Source organism: Rhineura floridana, chromosome 5 (genome assembly GCF_030035675.1).
Source record: "Rhineura floridana isolate rRhiFlo1 chromosome 5, rRhiFlo1.hap2, whole genome shotgun sequence".
Taxonomy (NCBI): Eukaryota; Metazoa; Chordata; class Lepidosauria; order Squamata; family Rhineuridae; genus Rhineura; species Rhineura floridana.
This window is the reverse complement of record NC_084484.1, coordinates 89,010,077-89,028,810: the sequence shown is the minus strand read 5'-3', so window position 1 is coordinate 89,028,810 and position 18,734 is coordinate 89,010,077. Positions and strand designations below refer to the sequence as shown.

General features: G+C 42.6%; 1 protein-coding gene across 1 annotated transcript in view; it reads left to right on the top strand.

The window, feature by feature from the left end:
- Nucleotides 1–1,076: 1,076 nt before the first annotated feature.
- Nucleotides 1,077–18,734, top strand: part of LOC133386076 (cilia- and flagella-associated protein 47-like) — a 70,341-nt gene continuing 52,683 nt past the window's right edge. The window contains exons 1-4 of the mRNA XM_061629700.1: nt 1,077–1,295; nt 11,192–11,343; nt 15,592–15,707; nt 17,932–18,070. Coding sequence (XP_061485684.1) covers nt 1,077–1,295; nt 11,192–11,343; nt 15,592–15,707; nt 17,932–18,070 — 626 coding nt within the window. The remainder of the gene's footprint in view (nt 1,296–11,191; nt 11,344–15,591; nt 15,708–17,931; nt 18,071–18,734) is intronic.

Sequence of the window (18,734 nt, the reverse complement as noted above, 5' to 3'; positions counted from 1 at the left end):
TAAGAATCAACTTCAGCGCCAAAACAGTCTGAACTGGAAAGGTAGTTCATGGCACAACTGTAGCCCAGGCCTATGCATGTTTAGTTTAATGTAATTCTCAATTTTTTCCAGTGGCAGTTACTCCTAGGTAAGCATTGTGGAATGTACACTTGTCTACAGGGGAAGAATAATTTAATGCAGTGGTGGTGAATTCCAAATTAACATACCTAGAAGCAATGGAATCTGCCTTATATGAAATGAGAACGTTGATCTATTTACCTTTATGTTTCCTACACTGAATGGCAGTCGTTTTCCAGATAGCACCTTTTCAGCGATACCAGGTGTGACCTTTTGCATGCAAAATATGCACTTTTATCACTGAGCTTTTGCCATTCAATAATAAATAATTATTCAATTATTCGTTACATCTTCTCCCACTATCCCCTTAAGGAGACATATAAAAAAAGAGTTCTTTCTCCTAATTTATAGTTGCAACCACCTCCTTAAGTGGAGTAAGCGAAGTGTTCAGGACAGGCTCAATTTCAACTTAATTACTTTCACGGACAAGTGAGGATTTGAATCTGCGTCTCTGGTCCAAAACTTAACCCACTAGCCAGTGGCTCAAAATCAGACTGATTGTGTTTAAATGGACTAATTTCAACAGGGCTTACTTCTATATCAGCATGCCTAGCTGCTTTCAATTGTTTGTTGTGAACAGACTCAGCATTACCATTCTTCAAACCCTTGCACGATTATCTTTGTTTCTACGAAGCAGATCAGCAGGGTTTAAATAAAAGAATAACAACAACCCGGCAAGGCCTTTTTTGTTACCCGTTCAGCGCAACACCTACTGTCCTACTTTGGCATTTCAGACTTACAGTAGTTTGCAACCTCACCAGTTCTTCAAAGCGACCCCCACCCTCCTCGATGGTAGGACAAGAAGCTTCCGGAGCGTTCGCTGGAAGCCTCGACTCCAATCAGAACGCTGGCCCCGTTGCTATGCGACCGTTCCCAAGCCGCTATGTACGGAAGGAAGTTTGCGTTTCCTCGGAGACGAGAACGCTCAGTGCTGGGCGCCGGCTTGGCTACAGGTCGCCATGAGTTCCCGGAGCAGCGGGAAGGAGGGCGACAGTGGATGCGGAGTAGGCATGAAGGTCGCCGCAGCCTCATGGGACATAGCCGGGGTGCGCATTACGCCGCCCGAGCTGCGCTTCGTGGACGCGGTGCCCGGAGCTCGCTATCGGGCGCTGTTGAGCATCCAGAACCTGCGGACTCACAGCTGCGTCCTTTATTTGCTGTCTCCGGAACGGCCTCAGGTGGGCAGAGATGTGGGGAGCCTGGAGGTCCGGCATCAGTGGGGGCGAGGAAGCTGAAAATTTCCATGAGGGGCAGAATTGGCCCTCGAAACACCCTTTCTTTTCCTTGAAAATGGCCCTGTATGTAAATGGCCCTTCCCAACGTGCTTCCTTTGTCCCAATACTGTCTCTTGGGTGCGCGCGCTGTGTGTTTACAAATTCGACGGAATTTGTTCTGTTAACGTCTACAAAATAAGTGGGGTCGCAATTTAGCAACGGACATCTGTTATGCATGAACTCTCTTACTATTTTTTGCCTTGTCGGGGACACCATGCCGCCCAGGGCTCCTGTGGGACGAAGGGCGGGATATAAATCTACTCAATATTAATACGGGGGGGGGGATGGCTAGGGCCATCCAAGGGAGAATAAAAAACAAGCCCTTCATTGTGCTTGGCTCAAGACATTTTTTAAAAGGAATTGATACTGAGTGTCTCTTTTTTCATTCAGATGGTTTGCAGGTGGCCATGTACAAGTCCTGACATTTGTACTGAGGCCAAAGTGGTTCAGAAAAAAAAGGGGGGGCTGTGAATACAGCCTTGCAAATGCATTTACACAAGTTCCTAGGCTAGCAAAATTCTTACTAGCCTGCCCACCACTAGTAAATACATGAATTGAAAAGCAAATTAAAATTAAAAACTGATGCTTATGATCCATATCCTGCAAAAGAATGAAGATGCAGAGAACCAGACGTTGTCATGAATTCAAGAGCTGTTGGAGTGTCCTGCTTCAAGGCACCAAAGTGCTAACAGTCGAGGGAGTCATGCTGAATCTGAAGACGACTTTGACTTCTTGAAAGACAGATTGAATTTATGACTTTGCAAATTGAGGCCATGAGAGAGGACTGCTTAAACAGACAGGAATTGGACTGGGTGTGGTCTGAAAGACAAATTGGAATGGGCGCAGAAAGACTGCGAGTTCCAAATGAGAGAGCAGCAGATGGCACAAGAAAGCTTGGGAAATCTTAATAAAAAGATGTTTCCAACTTTCCATTCTGGAGAAGATGTACGCATGTTTTTCCAGATTTTGCAGCAAGTCTTTGAGGACTAGCATGTTCCTAGACAGCACTGGATGTGCATGTTGCGGGAGAACTGAGAGAACTCTTGGGCACATTGCCTAGGCAATTATGCTGATGATTTTGACCATTTTTTTTGGACTTGCTCATGAACATTTTGCCCTCTCAGCAGATGTGTGTTATTGCAGGCTGGAGGCTGTGCAGAAACGGGGAAAATAGAGTTTTTCAGCTTTTGCTTCCTGGCTGGGAAGGGCCATGGAACTGTGGGTCACTATGGCTGAGGCCAGGACCCTGGAACGTGTTCAGGACTTGTACACCCATGAGCTTTTTTATAAAGACATCGGTTCTGGTCCGGGATCAAAGACCAGGTACCTTGTGAGATGCTGGGATTTCAGCTGATCAGGTGGTATCCTATAGAGATAGAGGCGGGGCTGGCCAAAGGCTTCCTTTTGGTAAGAAACCTGGGACTTTTCCTAACAAGCAGCCTGAATGCAGAGCTCAGGGCACAAAGAAACCATGGCAACCACCGGCCAGGGAGGAGGGAGTGCAGGAGGAGAGAAGCAGAGTCAAGCCACCTGTTGCCTTGTCTGTACCTGCTAAAGTTCCAGTGGATATGAAATGTTTCAAATGTGGGGCTCTATGGCACAAAATGGATTCCTGTCCTAAAGTGGACCCCAAACCAGCTGCACCTATGACGAGAGGGCCAAAAGTTGCACCAGTTCAGTGGGCAAGGGACTGTGAGGAGCCAGGAGGGCCTGAGGGGCCAGAACCTTCTGGCTGGTCTTCTGCTAGAGAAGAGGATTCTTCAGACTTTGATTTTTCAGTCCCCAGCTCCCATAATAGCCCTGCTGTACCAAAGAGACCCACTTACAATTTGGCTTTGGTGAGTGTTGTACTGCGGGATGTTCAGGTGCAGAGTGGGGGAAGGAGGTAGCCCTGCTCCAGCGGAGTGTTGCTATTAACTCAATTCGGCTAGCCATGGCTGTGGGGGTTCTGACTCGCCCCAGTGAATAAATAGTTATGAACTCTGTATGTAAACCACGGCAGTATGAGTCTGCTTCTAAAGAACTGTCAAGTGGTGAACAAATAGTTAATGCAGAAACTGAACAGAGGCTTGTCAGCTGTGAAGATTTATGAGCTGGAGATAACTTTCCTAGTAACCAGGCATTCCCCTTAGCAACTGACACTGGCCCAGAAAGGGAAGAAGTTTGGCTAAGTGAAAGAGGGGACCTGGAAGAGACTTTTGAACCCCCTACTGCTGTTGAGATCTGGGGGGAGGGAGTTTACAATCTGAACTTGGAACTGTGTTGTCTGGGGAAGAAGCAAAAGCATGTGTTCCTGAGACTAGCTTACCAGAGGCGAATCTTGGAATGTTGGAGAACCAAGGAGGTGTTGATTCTGCCAGAAAAGAGCTAGTAAGAAAAACCAAGCTTGTGACTTTGGGGAAGTTTGATACTGTAAGCGTTTTAACTGGGATACAGCAAAGCAATGTTGGGGTCTGTGTGGAGAAGCTGCTTCAGCCGAGAGAGGAAGTGGGGGAAGACCAGCCTCTCCTTAATAGACAGGCTGGGAAGATGCCTGTGTTAGAGACTGCAGCTCTGCCAGACTTCACTTTGTCTGAAACGGTGGAGCAGAGTTTGTCTGCTGAGATGATACCATCTGTGGCCGAGGTCAAAGTTTTGATTCCAGACAGGGGAAGAGGAGGAAGCCTGAATCCACTGGGAAAGACTGTTTTGGACTGTGACACTGAGATTGTGCCTAGTTGCCTACCTTTCTGAGATCTGAATGGCAGCGTGGCCTAGGGTTTTACTGCACAGACTATGGGCAAGATTGTTTATCTTCGCACAAGGCAGAGTTTGTCTGGTTCAACTCCTAGATCGTCCTGCGAGTGAGAATTTAGCCCTTGTATCAACTGCATGTGTCACTCTTTTACCAACAAGAACTTCTGAAGAGAGGTTTTTGCAAGAATCTTGGCAGTCTGTTCCTGATTTTGGGACTGTATTTTTTCCAGTCAGATGTATGTAACAGACCTTGTGTTCCTCAGAAACTGAATCATAATTGTAATGTCATTGCTGATGTGTTATTCATTGCTGAAGTTACCTGTAATTGTGATTGCAAACTGGTTCTGTTAATTTGTCCTGACATTCCTCAGGTTAATTTCATGGGAGGAGGTGAGAAGTCAAACCTCCAGACAAAAAGGAACCACATGTTAATCATTTGAGCATTGTTTTCAGAGACTTCAGGATGCTGGGTTGACCATTAAAGCTCAGAAATGTCAATTTGGGTTGGGGGAGGTGGTTTACCTTGGACACCGTGGGGGTGGTGGTGGAAGTGTGAAATCCCTAGATGCTAAGATGGAAGCAATTCATAATTGGCCTGTACCTCGCACTAAGAAGCAGGTCCAGTCTTTTTGGGGGTTAGTGGGTTACTACAGGAAATCTGCACCCCATTTCAGCAGCATGGCTACACCCTTGACTGACTTGTGTAAAAAATACCAGCCTTATCAAGTGCAATGGACTGACAAGTGTCAGCATGCTTTTGATGCCTTGAAAGCTTTGCTGGTTCAACATCCAGTTTTGAAAGCTCCTCATTTTTCTGCTCCTTTTGTTGTACAGACTGATTCTTCAAATTTTGGTCTTGGAGCTGCGTTGCTTCAACATAATGCAAATGAAGAGATGTATCCTATTGCATACCTTAGTAAGAAATTGACCCCAAGAGAACGGAATCTGGCCACTATTGAAAAAGTTGGCTCTTATATGGGCTTTGGAGAAATTACGCCCTTACATGTGGGGTCGTCATTTTCACTTGCAAACTGACCATTCACCTTTGTGTTGGTTGGCTAAAATGAAGAACTCCAATCAGAAACTTTTGAGATGGAGTTTGGCCTTGCAAGATTTTGATTTTTCAATCACTCACATCAAAGGAAGAGAAAACATTGTGGAAAATAGTCTGTCCCGAGCTTAGGCTCCAGAGGATTGATTTTTTGGTTCTGCTGACCTTCGCCTGAATTTTGGTTCTGATTTTTATGGTTCTGTGATTTTAAATTGGTTTTGGATTTTGATATTGGATTGTTATGGTTTATGACCTATATTTTGTTCTTGGACCTGATTTTGGGTTGTCCACTTTTTACTCTTAACTTTTTATTCTATTATTAAAGTCTTTTTGGAATCTTTTGCCTTTTTGGGGTATTTTAGGGGTCCTTTTTCTTGTTAAGATTTCCGTCTTTTAAAGAATTCTCTTTGAGGTTTTTCTCTTAAATTTTTGAAACATACTTTTTAGTAAGGCTTAAGTCAAGAAGTAGCTATCAGGCTTGGGGCATATATTCAAATATTTCTTTTTATTAAAGTCTTTCAAAGATGTCTTTTTGAGTTTGGTTGCTAACCTGTTTCTTTTCTACATCTTCTTGGGCCAATGATGAAACAGAGCTGTTTAAGCTCTGATGTCATCTTTTTGAAGGGGGAACATGTAATGAACTTTTCAGAATGGTTCAATGTAACATGGCTCTGATGCAGTGTATAGTGGGGATTTCATCTTGTGCAGAGATGGGCCTCTGAGTGAGTGGAAAAATCCAGATTTCATTTCTCAGCTGCAGTTAATTAGGAGGCCTATTTATCTGATGAAAACCTGGTACCAAGATCAAGCAGGCCTGGGAACGGAGGGGAGGATAGGCCTGTTAGGCACGAAGACTGGAGAAGCCTTGAGAAACATTACCTCATTAGAAAGCCCCCTGATTGGCTAAATTAGTATGGTCTGTTACTAGGGTCTTTTCTTTAAGTATAGGGGGTGAAACCTATAGCCTTTGTTCCCCTGGGTTCCATCTAGACAGGTGGTTACCAGAGTGGGGTTCCACTTCCTTTCACTACCCAACTTATGCCTCTCTGGGGAGAGGTTAGACTATCAACGACTACCTCTTCAAGTAAGTAGAATAGGCTAGTTAGTTTTGTTATTTTGGTTTGTGTCTGAATTCTCTTGTATGTTTTACCTAAGCCCCTGTTTGGGTATGGGTTTTAAGGAATTGTTTTGCTGCTATTAATTGTGCACTTATATTTTGTTCAATAAAGCTACTTCTTATTTACCTATGTGTGTTTTTTGCAGGAAGGGAAATCTGGCTCTGAATCTGGTACCTTGACAACTGACTACCGTGTTTTTGGGTTGCTTGGGACTTCAGGACAAGGAGTGCCTGTTTGGCTCTTGTCCTTGGAAATCCCTAGCAGAACTATTTCTGGGCTCTCGGTTTCCCCTGACTCAGTGTGATTACTCAGATTAAGGGGTGGTGGCAGCCTAAGTACTACCTTGCAAGGTGTTGTTGGTTTGCTCAACCTTGGCAAGGGGGGATATTTTGCCGGGACCAGTTGCCCAGTGTTTGGAATTGGGTCCTGGAAATGTGCCTAGCACCTGTAGGGTGGCACTAGGGCATGACAGACGTCATAGTGTACAGGGACAGAGATTGTTAATAAGTTTTTCAGTAAGAACCCCAAGAATTATAGTGTAATGTGTGCCTATGTTCTACTGTTTCTATTCAGTTTCAATAAAATGTCATACCTCTACTCTGTGTTTAAGTGGCTTCCAATCTGAATTTGTGACCTTAGTTCATTGATTTAAATTTTATGTGTCCATTTGTGTCCACTGGGTGTCCAAGTGGCTTCCAATCTGAATTTGTGACCTTAGTTCATTGAGTTAAATTTTATGTGTCCATTTGTGTCCACTGGGTGTCCAAAAGATAGGACTGGGTGTCTATTTGGACACACAACTATTACTTGAAAAATGCTTTAGTTTGCATCCAGGTCCATGATCTGCTGAATTACTGCCTGCTATGCAGATGTGAAGTGCAGTCTAACTATACCTGAAAGGGAACATGTTCACATTTCAAAATCTCTCCATCATTAGAGCAAAAGTTTCATGGACTGAGGCATTGGACCAAGCAAGACAGGAGGTGGAGCCAGGGAGGGAGAAGGTATGTAAAATAAAACAGACTGGAAGCATTCAATATACATCCCAATTCCAAAGAAGGGGGATCCCAGGGAATGCAGTAATTATCGAACTATTGCCTTAATATCCCATGCAAGTAAAGTAATGCTCAAGATTCTGCAACGAAAGCTCTTACCATATATGGAGTGAGAAATGCCAGATGTCCAAGCTGGATTTAGAAAAGGAAGAGGTACCAGAGATCATATCACATACATTGGATAATGGAACAGACCAAGGAGTTTCAAAAGAAAATCACCCTGTGCTTTGTAGATTACAGCAAAGCCTTGATTGTGTAGATCATGAAAAACTATGGAATGCTTTAAAAGAAATGGGGGTGCCACAGGACCCGATTCTCCGGATGTGCAATCTATACTCTGGACAAGAGGCTACTGTAGGGACAGAATATAGAGAAACTGATTGGTTCCTCATCAGAAAGGGTGTGAGACAAGGGTGTATTTTATCGCCCTATTTGGTTAATCTATATGCAGAACATATCATACAGAAAGTGAGAGGGAGAAATATCATTAAGATATGCAGACGATACCATACTATTAGCAGAAACCAATAATGATCTGAAATGAATGCTGATGAAAGTTAAAGAGGAAACCACAAAAGCAGGAGTATAGTTGAATGTCAAGAAGACTAAAGTAATGACAACAGAAGATTTATGTAACTTCAAAGTTGATAATGAGGACATTGAACTTGTCAGGTATTATCAATACCTTGGCACAGTCATTAACCAAAATGGAGACAACAGTCAAGAAATCAGAAGAAGGTTAGGACTGGGGAGACAGCTATGAGAGAACAAGAAAAGATCCTCCAATGCAAAGTTGTATCACTGGCCACCAAAGTCAGGATCATTCAGACATGGTATTCCTAATCTCTATGTATGGATGTGAAAGTTGGACAGTGAAAAAAGCAGATAAGAGAAAAATCAACTCATTTGAAATGTGGTGTAGGAGGAGAGGTTTACGCATACCATGGGCTGCGAAAAAGATGAATAATTGGATGTAAGAACAAATTAAACCAGAACTATCACTAGAAGCTAAAACGATGAAACTGAGGTTATCCTACTTTGGACACATAATGATTAGACATGATTCACTAGAAAGGACAATAATGCAGGGAAAAACAGAAAGGAGTAGAAAAAGAGAAAGACCAAATAAGAGATGGATTGATTCCATAAAGGAAGCCACAGACCTGACAAGATCTGAACAGTGTGCTTTCTAACGCATGCTATTGGAGGTCACTGATTCATAGGATCGCCATTAGTCGAAATTGAAGGCATATAACAACACAGTTAGAATAGAAAGGTATAACCCACTTCCCAGTTCACTTCCTCCTCCCTCCATTCCCCTTTGCTGCTTCAGTTGTTGCCAAAATAAACAGAAAACCCCAAGTTCATCAAAAGGTAAATTTTGGAACATCAATTAATATTTAAGAAAAAGAGAAGGCATTTGCCACTGGAGAGTTACTGAGTAGTATTTCAAATCAAAATCCTCAGTAGGTGTCAGGCCCAGGATGTGACTCAGGAACCAGACCAACGGCTGTAGTTAATTCGTGTTTTATTAGGGTAATGTCCAAACAAAGACTGCGTTTTCTCATGAAGCAATACAGGGATACAGGTCCTGCGGCATTGGGAGAAAGTTGACAGAGCAAGGGACTTCTTCCCGCCTGTTCTTTAAGAAGGGGCCAAACGGGCACGCAATCTTTCACTCCTCCTTAACTGCCCCTCAGGTACTGCCCGCCTTTCCCCCCTTCTCTCCTGTCTTTTCAGCTGTCTGCGTGTGCGCGGTGAGGGGGGAAGCATCACCCCCTCCTCTTCTGAAGTTTCCGATTCCAGGATGGGGGATAGGGGAGGGGCTGATGGTAAACTGCCTCCCCGCTTTTCGGCTGTGAGCAGCCCTCCCTCTTTCCCCTCTTGCTCTGAGCCTGAAAGAGGGGGAGGCATGAGAATGTCCAGGGAGGGCTCAGGCTCCCCGTTGCTAAGCGACCTTATCACTGGCAGTTCCTCTGTTTCGTCTTCGCTCCAAAGGGGGGAAGTTCCTCCCCCTTCCCTCTGCCATCCATCCGAATACTCTTCTCCCAACTCTCCGGAATCCAGCTCCCCGGGATTGGGACCCCAGCTCTGCCTTCCGACAGTAGGTAATACAATAGAAGTTTGTTATAATGTGTCTCAATGTACCACGGAATTGGATATACCACAGTATGACCATGTCCCCCGAGTAAAATATATAGTAAGCAGTTCACACATCTTTTAAATCACAAGATCGAAAAACATGGAGGTACCTGTCCTTCCAAACAACTTTCCTCACTTCAGTACCTGTCTAGGAACCAGTACTGTACTAGGTGATTTTAACCCTTAAGAGTGAGCCGGAGCTGAAATGCAACCAGGGACTGTTTCTCATTTACTATTATATCAGCCTTGCTTTCTTCAGAGGTGGTGAACACATGAATGAATGAATGAATGAAACTTTATTTTTACCCCGCCCTTTTTCCAAACTGGAACTCAGGGCGGCTTACGAATAAAACTACATGTAGTTAAAAACATAGAAAAACATACAATTAAAATACAATTAAACAATGCACAACCTTAAAACCTTAAAAGGCACTTAAAAATCTAAAAACAATTTAAAATAATACAAATAATAATATAAAACAATAAAACAAGCCTTGTAAAGTCCAATCCTAAACACCTTCTATCCCAAAAGTCAGTCGGAATAAAAAATCTTTACTTGCCGACGGAAGGATGGCAAGGAGGGGGCCATTCGTGCCTCCCTAGGAAGGGAGTTCCAGAACCTAGGAGCAGCCACTGAGAAGGCCCTATCTCGCGTCCCCACCAATCGCACTTGCGAGGGTGTTGGGACTGAGAGAAGGGCCTCTCCTGAAGATCTCAGGGCCCGGGCAGGCTTATACAGAGAGATACGGTCTGACAAATAGCCTGGACCTGGGGCGTATATGGCTTTAAAGGTCAAAACCAGCACTTTGAATTGTGACCGGTTGCACTACCCTCTCATGGCCGGAGACAGGAACACAAACTGATCTTTGTCTGTTGGGCATGGCCCCCCAGTCCATTTTCTGACTCAGTACAGAGCTAATGTGTGTTTCACACCCCACTTGTGTCCACTTTTATCACAGGCTTGTGTTTCTTGTTTCTTACTGTTTTGTCTGTTTTGTTCTACCTTGTTCTTCATCCTCAGTGGTTCTTTCCCTGATGAATCCTTCAGTTTGCTTCCTTGGGTATTTTTGAGCCATTTTTTCTGTCAGTGTTCTTTCACCTTTTCTCCTGATGTCCTTCACCCTCCATTCCCCACCCTTTTCCTACCTCGCAGCTTTCCCCCCCAGTGGTCATTTATCACTTCTCAGTGTTGGTTACTTCTCAAGCTCTTTCATTATTTTCTGTGGAGGTGAATTTGTTAACTTATTCTTTCCTCAATATTACCCTTCTTTTTTTCCTTTCCGGGTCCATCCCTCAGCCTCAGTTGTGGCAGATGTGTCTCAGCTGCGATAGCAGCAGTTTTTTCTTTTCAAGCATTTTTCTTCCTTTTTTTCTCCACAGCCCTATATCTGTTCCCACTTTCCTCTTTCTGCTCCCAGTTGCAGCTTTTATTAGTTTTGGTTGCTTCTTCTTCTTTTGCCCTGATCTTCTTGTCTGTTTACTTTTTTAAAAGAATCTTTCTGAGTGCCTTTCAATGCCATTTTCATTATAACACGGAAGCCCTATACTGCGGGTGCATGCTTTGTCCTCCGTCCCCGTGTTATAATGAGCTTCTACTGTATTTCATAGATGGGCAATGAATATTCTCTTGCCAAGATAAAATGATTTACTTTGTTGAACTGGAAATTGAATGGTTTATTTCTTCAATATTTTTTGCAGTTCAAATTAATTGTGGATAATCCAAAGAACCCGGTTGCTTCTGGACTTCACATAACAGCCACTGTGGAATATCATCCTGATAGTGAGACAGACCTTCAGGATAGGCTACTCCTTCATGTAGGAAAAAATATAATTGAGATTCCTCTAATAGGGTATGGCATTTAAATGTTTTGTTTTAGTAGTTAAATTTTGTTTAAGGCTTTTCATGAAAATGCATTTATTTTTAAAAACAAATACCGGCACACAAGACTGAAGAGTTTCTAGACAGGAATCTGTGGGCATCTTCCAAAATTATGGTTTAAAACAACCTGAAATTTCCTCCATATGATTCTTGTGGCTTAACGTTTTATGTGGGAAATGACTTTAGGAGCCAAACCACATATTGGAAATGGAAATGGACTGCCTTCAAGTCGATCCTGACTTATGGCAACCCTGTGAATAGGGTTTTAATGGTAAGCGGTATTCAGAGGTGGTTTACCATTGCCTTCCTCTGAGGCTGAGAAGCAGTGACTGGTCCAAGGTCACCCAGTGAGCTTCATGGCTGTGTGGGGATTCAAACCCTGGTCTCCCAGGTCCAACACTCTTAACTACTACACCACACTGGCTCTCTAAACCACATATTAATTGCTTGTAATTAAGCTCCATAGTTTTAAAAATTGAAATAACTGTTGAGGTGTTTGTAAGCAGGATGAAGACCATGATTCTGACCCCCCCTCCCCAAATTACATTGATGCCAATGGAAGTTTCTCTCCTAGCTCTAACATCAGCAGGGGTGGGGGTTTCTTCTGTTAAAATGGCTTTGCTCCATTTTTAATCTTACTGACATGGGGTTGCCACTTGTCAAATTTTTTACTAGATTAGTGTGTTTCTTTTTAAATGCAATGCCCAACAGAGCAATCCAAACTCCTGCTGAACAGTGGCAGAGCATGATGGAACTGGGGAGCTGCCGCCACCAGATCTACTTTGCTCATTCTGACTGGGGTAGAAAGTGGGAGGAGACAAGCAAAATTCTGCTCCCTACACGAGTCTGGAGCTGGCGTAGCGATTGAGCCCAATGTCTTCAAGAGATTAGGCTCGAGTAGATCGCATTCTGGCTTGGGGCTTTCTGTGGGTTGTTGTTGGCCTGCACTTTCAGTCAGCAAAATGGGGAGCTCTGCATGGGTGGATTATCACTTTGTGGGCAAAGGCTGGTGAAGTTGTTCTTAGCTGGGTGGAGGGAGACCAGCACTGTGCATCAGGGATTTGAATTGTGCCCTAAAAACAGCAGTATTAACCCAATTTACCTGAGAGGAAGCATCATTGAATTCAGCTGAACTTTCTTTTGAGTGATCATGGTTACGACTGTGCTGTAAGCCAGCTGTTCACATGAGCTATAAGAAAGCTAATTAGCACCTCGATCAGAGTTATTAATTAATTCATATACCACTTAAATGCCAAAATGGTTTCTGATATGATGGTGATGCCCCTAGGGATTGTGTAACTGTTGTGGGAGGGGTTCCAAAAGGCAAATGTTGAGTTTTGACAGAGCTGCAATCTTAGGTACCCTTGGGAATAAGTCCCATTGATCTTACTCCTGATTAAACATGAATACTCTTGTGTTGTCCATGGTTATAATTTTATATTTTTATTTATTATATTTGCATCCTGCTTTTCTTTCATCCTGGATCTATCATGGTTCTTATATTAGGTCATTTTTGGCTCAGAAATGTTGTGGGGACCCTGAGAAGGCCCTGCTGAGGATGTCAGTGCATGGGCAGGCACATGTGAAGATATGTCCCCAAGCTGTGAAGAGCTTTTAAGGTCAAAACTAGTACTTTGAATTGGGCAGGGAAATGGACTAGAAGCCAGTGCAGTTGGTGAAGCATAATATGTTCATAATGCACAGTCCTAGGTAGCTGGCTAGCAATTATATTCTGAACTAATTGAAGTTTTTGAACATCTTCAGAGGCAGGCCCATGTATGATGCATTACAGTAGTGTAACCTGGAGGTTTCCAGAGCATGGATGACTGAGACCAGGCTATCTCTGTCTAGGTAGTTAAACCAACCTAAACTGGTAAAAGGTGCTCCATGCTATGGAGGAAACTTCACCTCCAGTGAAGAGATTGTAGTGGCTAGAGTGTCAGACAAGGACCTGGGAGACCAGGGTTCAAATCCCCACTCTGTCATGAAGTTCACTGGATGACTTGGGCCACTCACTGTGTCTCAGGCTAACCTACCACACAGGGTTGTTGTGAGAATAAAATTGGGAGGGGGAGAACCATGTTTGCAGGCCACCTTGATCTCTGTGGAGGAAAGGTGGGATATAAATGTAAGAAATAAATAAGAAGCACCTTTGAGGTTTATCTCTGGCAAGTTGCTATCAATATTCCTGGGTACCAGTAGATTTTTAACCTTTCTCTTTCTTTTGTTATCTCCTCACCAAAATATATTAAAACAGTGTGCAAATGAAGGCTCATTTAGGATGCAGTTTGTGATGTTTTGTTTCTGCATTGCTCTCCTAGTGTCATTTGCTACTCTGAAGGGATGGGGCAGCTAGGGCTGCTTCATATAATGGGCATAATCCACTGGAAGTTAGTCATGATTTGTAACATGAATCCATGTTTACTTAGAAGTAAGTCCTATGCAGAGCTTGGAAGAGTACTTTTAAAAAGTAATAAATTACAGTTACATGACCCCCCAACAGTAGTAATCACCGTTATAATTACAATTGCTCTGAAAGTAACTGATCACTTTACTTTTACTCAAAAGTAATTGCTACAATTACATTTTAGTTACTTTAAAAAAATTGCCTACAAGGTGCTGGCCTTGGCTGCTGCACATCTAACTAGCCTAAACAACATTAAAAATAAGCACACACACACAGAGGGTAGTAGAATAAAAAATTGTATCCGTAAGATTAACAGAGTGGCATAACAGAATCTCACATCCCCTCACCCCACCCCCAGCAATGATGATATCCCAACACACATATTTTTTGTATATATATATTGCCTCCAGCTCTTTTCTCCTTCCACTCCTGTCAATTGTTAATTGTTTTCTCCACGCCGTCTCGCTCTCCATCTCCTCCCTCGTTGCCTCCTAAGTACCCATAGAGCATGAAGGAAGAACAACGCTGCACAGAAGCCCAATTTGAAGCTCATAATTTTTATTCACAAATCAGAGGAGCAGAAGACTTCCCCTGCTCCCCGGCCCCAAGTAATGCACAAAAGTAATGCTGAAAACATTACAATTACTCCTCAAAAGTAATGAAGTTACTACTCGTTGTATTACCAGCAAAATGTAATGAAGTTACCCACTCGTTACTCAAAAAGTAATAAATTACTTGTAACTAGTTACTTGTAACTAGTTACTTCCAAGCTCTGGTCCTATGAGTTTCAGTGGGGCTTATGTTCAGGTAATTGGGTATAGGATTGCATTCTAAATCCTATTGGTGTTACTGTGATTTTAGCTTTCTCTCTCTTTCGCTATACTGTATCCAGTGTCTCTTTTGTCAGAAATCATGAGCTCATACAATACTGAAACTTATATAATGGTATAAAATTTGTTGAGATATATTAAACTGTGTTGATTTTTTATTTTAAGTGCAAGTAGACCAGATTGATTTTAAGAATTTATTGTTTGATGCTACAAAGACATTCACACTATTTAAATATTTGCAGTTCAATGTGATTAAATTGTCCTTAAGTTACCATAATTAAGAAAACACATCTATCTATTGGCGATCACTTGTGGCTGAGTAAGATTGTCTTCCAAGATAAGGTCTTTAACAGTGGGTCTGTAAGTGACTGTGGAGGTCAATTCTGGATCCAAACAGCCTCCCACAGTGAGGACATAGGTTTCCAGGTGGAAGATGGTCACGATGAGGATTTGTTTGATGTGCCTTCCGCTAGTTTGTTTGCCCTGTATTTGTGTTTCTTTGAAGTCCATAACACCTTCGATAATAGCCGACCTCCATTTGGGACGTTCATGGGCCAAGACTTCCCAGTTCTTGATGCTCATGTTACATTTTTTTAGATTCGCTTTAAGAACATCTTTAAACCTCTTTTACTGTCCACCAATATTCGTTTTCCATCCTTAAGTTGGGAGTAAAGTAGCTGCTTTGGAAGACGGTGATCAGGCATTCGATGTTGAAGGATCACATTCACACTAATTATAATATTTGCAGTCCAATGTGATTAAATTGTCCTTAAGTTACCATAATTAAGAAAACACAATGACATTTTAATAAACCTCTTCTGTCTGCAGTTGCTGCTGCTAAATTTGGTTATGTAATTAAATTCTGTGTGTGTTGAAAATGGAGGAAAGCTTATTTCTAAAACATTTTTTTAAAAATGCAACCAATAAAATAATAAAGAAATAAAGTAGTGTCAAACCAATTAAAAGTGCAATTGTTTTGCAGTTTAATCCCATGTTGCTGCCTAGAAATTGAACCTGAGATAGATTTTGGCACAGTGACTGCAAATAGCAAAGTAATTAGTCGAGAGTTTAAAATTACTAACTATGGATCATCTCCAGGTAAATATTTTCTATGTATTTAATTATACTAAGTTCCTTTTCTGATAATACGGAATGTTGATGGGTTTCCTAACTAACTGTATATTCTGAAAAAATCTTATTTGTCTCACAGTTGTTGGACTCTCCAAACGAGGGTTGTCAACTTTTGGGAGAGCTACTATCATAGCTGGTATCATCAAATAAAGTTACATGTTGGAAGAGTCAGGATAGTCAAAAGAAAGTACTTCTTCATGCAGTGCATAGTTAAACTGTGAAACTCACTCCCACAAGAGGCAGTGATGGTCACTGATTTGAATGGCTTTAAAAGAGGATTAGACAAATACATGCAGGATAAGACCTATCAGTGGCTACTAGCCATGATGCCTATGTTCTTTCTCCATGGTAGGAGGCAGTATGCTTTTGAATACCAGTGGTTGGAAACTGCCAGAGGGGAAAGTGCTGTTGTGCCCAGGTCCTGATTATGGGCTTTCCATAGGCATCTGGTTTGCTACTGTGAGAACAGGATGCTGGACTAGATTGGCCATTGGCCTGACCCAGCAGGCTCTTCTTATGTTCTTATCACATATTGCTAGGCTAGGGAAGCAAAAACTGTTTTTCTCTTCTTCCTTATTTTCCACTAATTTCTTAAATTGGGGATTGTATCATTGTATGTGAAATGGGTATGTATGTATGCACCACTAGCAATATTGCTGTTTCCACATGCCATGCATGACCATTGTCATTTGGCCTAGGCGTCCTGATTGTGACTTTACTTACAGTCTGTGGCTAAGGGCGCAATCCAAACATCCAACTGCAGTGGCTCTGCAGAGCTGCTGCTGCATTCACAGCCCTGTGTTTGCTGAGGTAGAAGGTGGGGAGCAGGATGATCGAGCCTCAGCCCTGCACCACCTTCAGGTTGACATAGTGAACAGCTCTGGATCAGATCCTATGCCAGCTGGCAATAGCTGTGAAACTGGCTTAGGATCCAGCACATCCCGAACTTGCTCAGCCCTGTTCCCTTCTCTCCCTCAGAATGACTTGTTTTGTGACTTTCCACTGGTCTCTGCTGGTGGGGATCTCACCAGCAGGCCTACTGCCTGCATGTTAAGCAGGTGGCAGGAGAAGGTTGGCATTGATGGAGTGATGTTGGCAGCAGCCTGGGGGAAGAGGATTTGGATTGCTCCGTTAGCTTGCTTACTTGAGCTTTCTGCTTTCTAAAGGCTTTCAGTCGTTTTGCCATGGATTCATTGTTTTAACTCTACTGTTTTCTATGTGTAAAATGAGGTCATTTTTCTAGAGACCTTCTAAATGCTTAATTCCTTATTAATATGCAGTATTTGTGATTTGATGTGTGTTTGCAGCAGTGCTTACTTGTTTGAGTTGTGTGCTTTTACATCTTGTGACGTAGTTTTGTCAGTCTTGTGACATTGGGTGGCATTCAATGATGTCCGCTTGCTTGTGCAAGGGAAATCCATTTGCACATTGGAATTTCTTATTTCTCTTCTTACCCCTCCCCCCCCGGCATGCCCACAAAATGTGCTCTAGCAGTTCCTGCAATTCTCCGGAACAGATTTTGAGGGTGCACAGGTAGCAAGAAAGAAGCCCTGTTGCATAAATGGACATCTGTTTGCACTATGTTGGATGTCATCTATAATGTGCGTGACACAGTTGAAGTCCAGGTTGTGTTAACTTTGTCTGTGTTGGCCTGAGGTCATGTGCAGTTGTATTTCTTGGTGCCAGAGGGTTTGTTAACATGTGTTGTAGCTGTATGGCTTAGATGAATTGAGCCTTTTCTGTGGGCTCTGCCTCTGGGAACCTGGCTAAGCATCTGAATTTTATCTTTCAAGAGTTGGCAATCCTACTTTACATTATTTTTTGTGTGTCCAGACAGGAAGAAAGTACTATCTTTTTCCCGGCAGCTCTAGAAGTTTTATGAAGGTTCAATTGTAGTAAAGTTCTTTGTTGTAAGCTTAGAATGCTCTCTTCTCTGGAAAGAACTCTCTCTTTTCTCTTTGCTTACCTAAGTAGAAGTGTAATGACCATCACTATGCAAAGATAGGTGTGGAGGAGGATCTGTGGATGGCAAGGACCTTTAAAGAGGTACATTGTATCTTTGTCCAGATTTTGTGCTGCTTCTGGGATTCTTGTTGGTTTGGCCAGGCTATCCTATATCAGAGTGGGAGTGGGCTTTGAATCTATCAGTTAATTTTACATGTGATGCATAACATGTTTATATATTTTGTAGGTACATTTGGTATAAAATATAGAGGGAGTGCCCCCATTTTTATATTGCCAACCAGTGGGGTGGTGGAACCCCAAACAGTACAGCTGATTAAAATGGAGATCTGTACAGATGTACCCCGAACAATTCATCAACCAGCCATGTAAGTTAATTTTTTTCTGCTTGGATTGCTTTTGGATTTTACTTTAATTAATTATCTTTAATTAACTTTAATGCTACATATTTATAAGTTAAGTGTATGGCTTGCACATTAAAACACTCTGTACTCAAATTACTCAGATCTAAGAGGTATGTATTTATATCAGTCAAATATGTGGAAATATTGCATCTTTGCAAGAAGAGCAAGCTATACTGAACAGGAGAACATTTCCCCATACGGCTCAGTTACCTTTCTAAAGGAGTTAATGGCTCTCACGTGGCTGAGGTTAATGTATTACAGTGTTACCATCATCTAGAGCAGCCTTTCCCAACCAGTGTGCCTCCAGATGTTGTTGGAGCACAACTCCCATCAGCCCCAGCCAGCATTGCCAATGGTCAGGAAAGATGGGAGTTGCGGTCCAACAACATCTGGAGGCACACTGGTTGGGAAAGGCTGATCTAGAGGATACATAGCTGCCAAAGTCCAACTCTCAGTGAGAGCTGTTCTTGCCTTGAAGTTGGATGTACCCCTTATTGTTACAAACTGGGGATAAAGGAATGAATACATGCCCAGAATGTTGTGTGACAATTATACCACCATCTACTCTGATATGAAGCATTAAAGCTGTAGATGTGTCTAATATATTTGTGACATAGGCAGGTGCTTC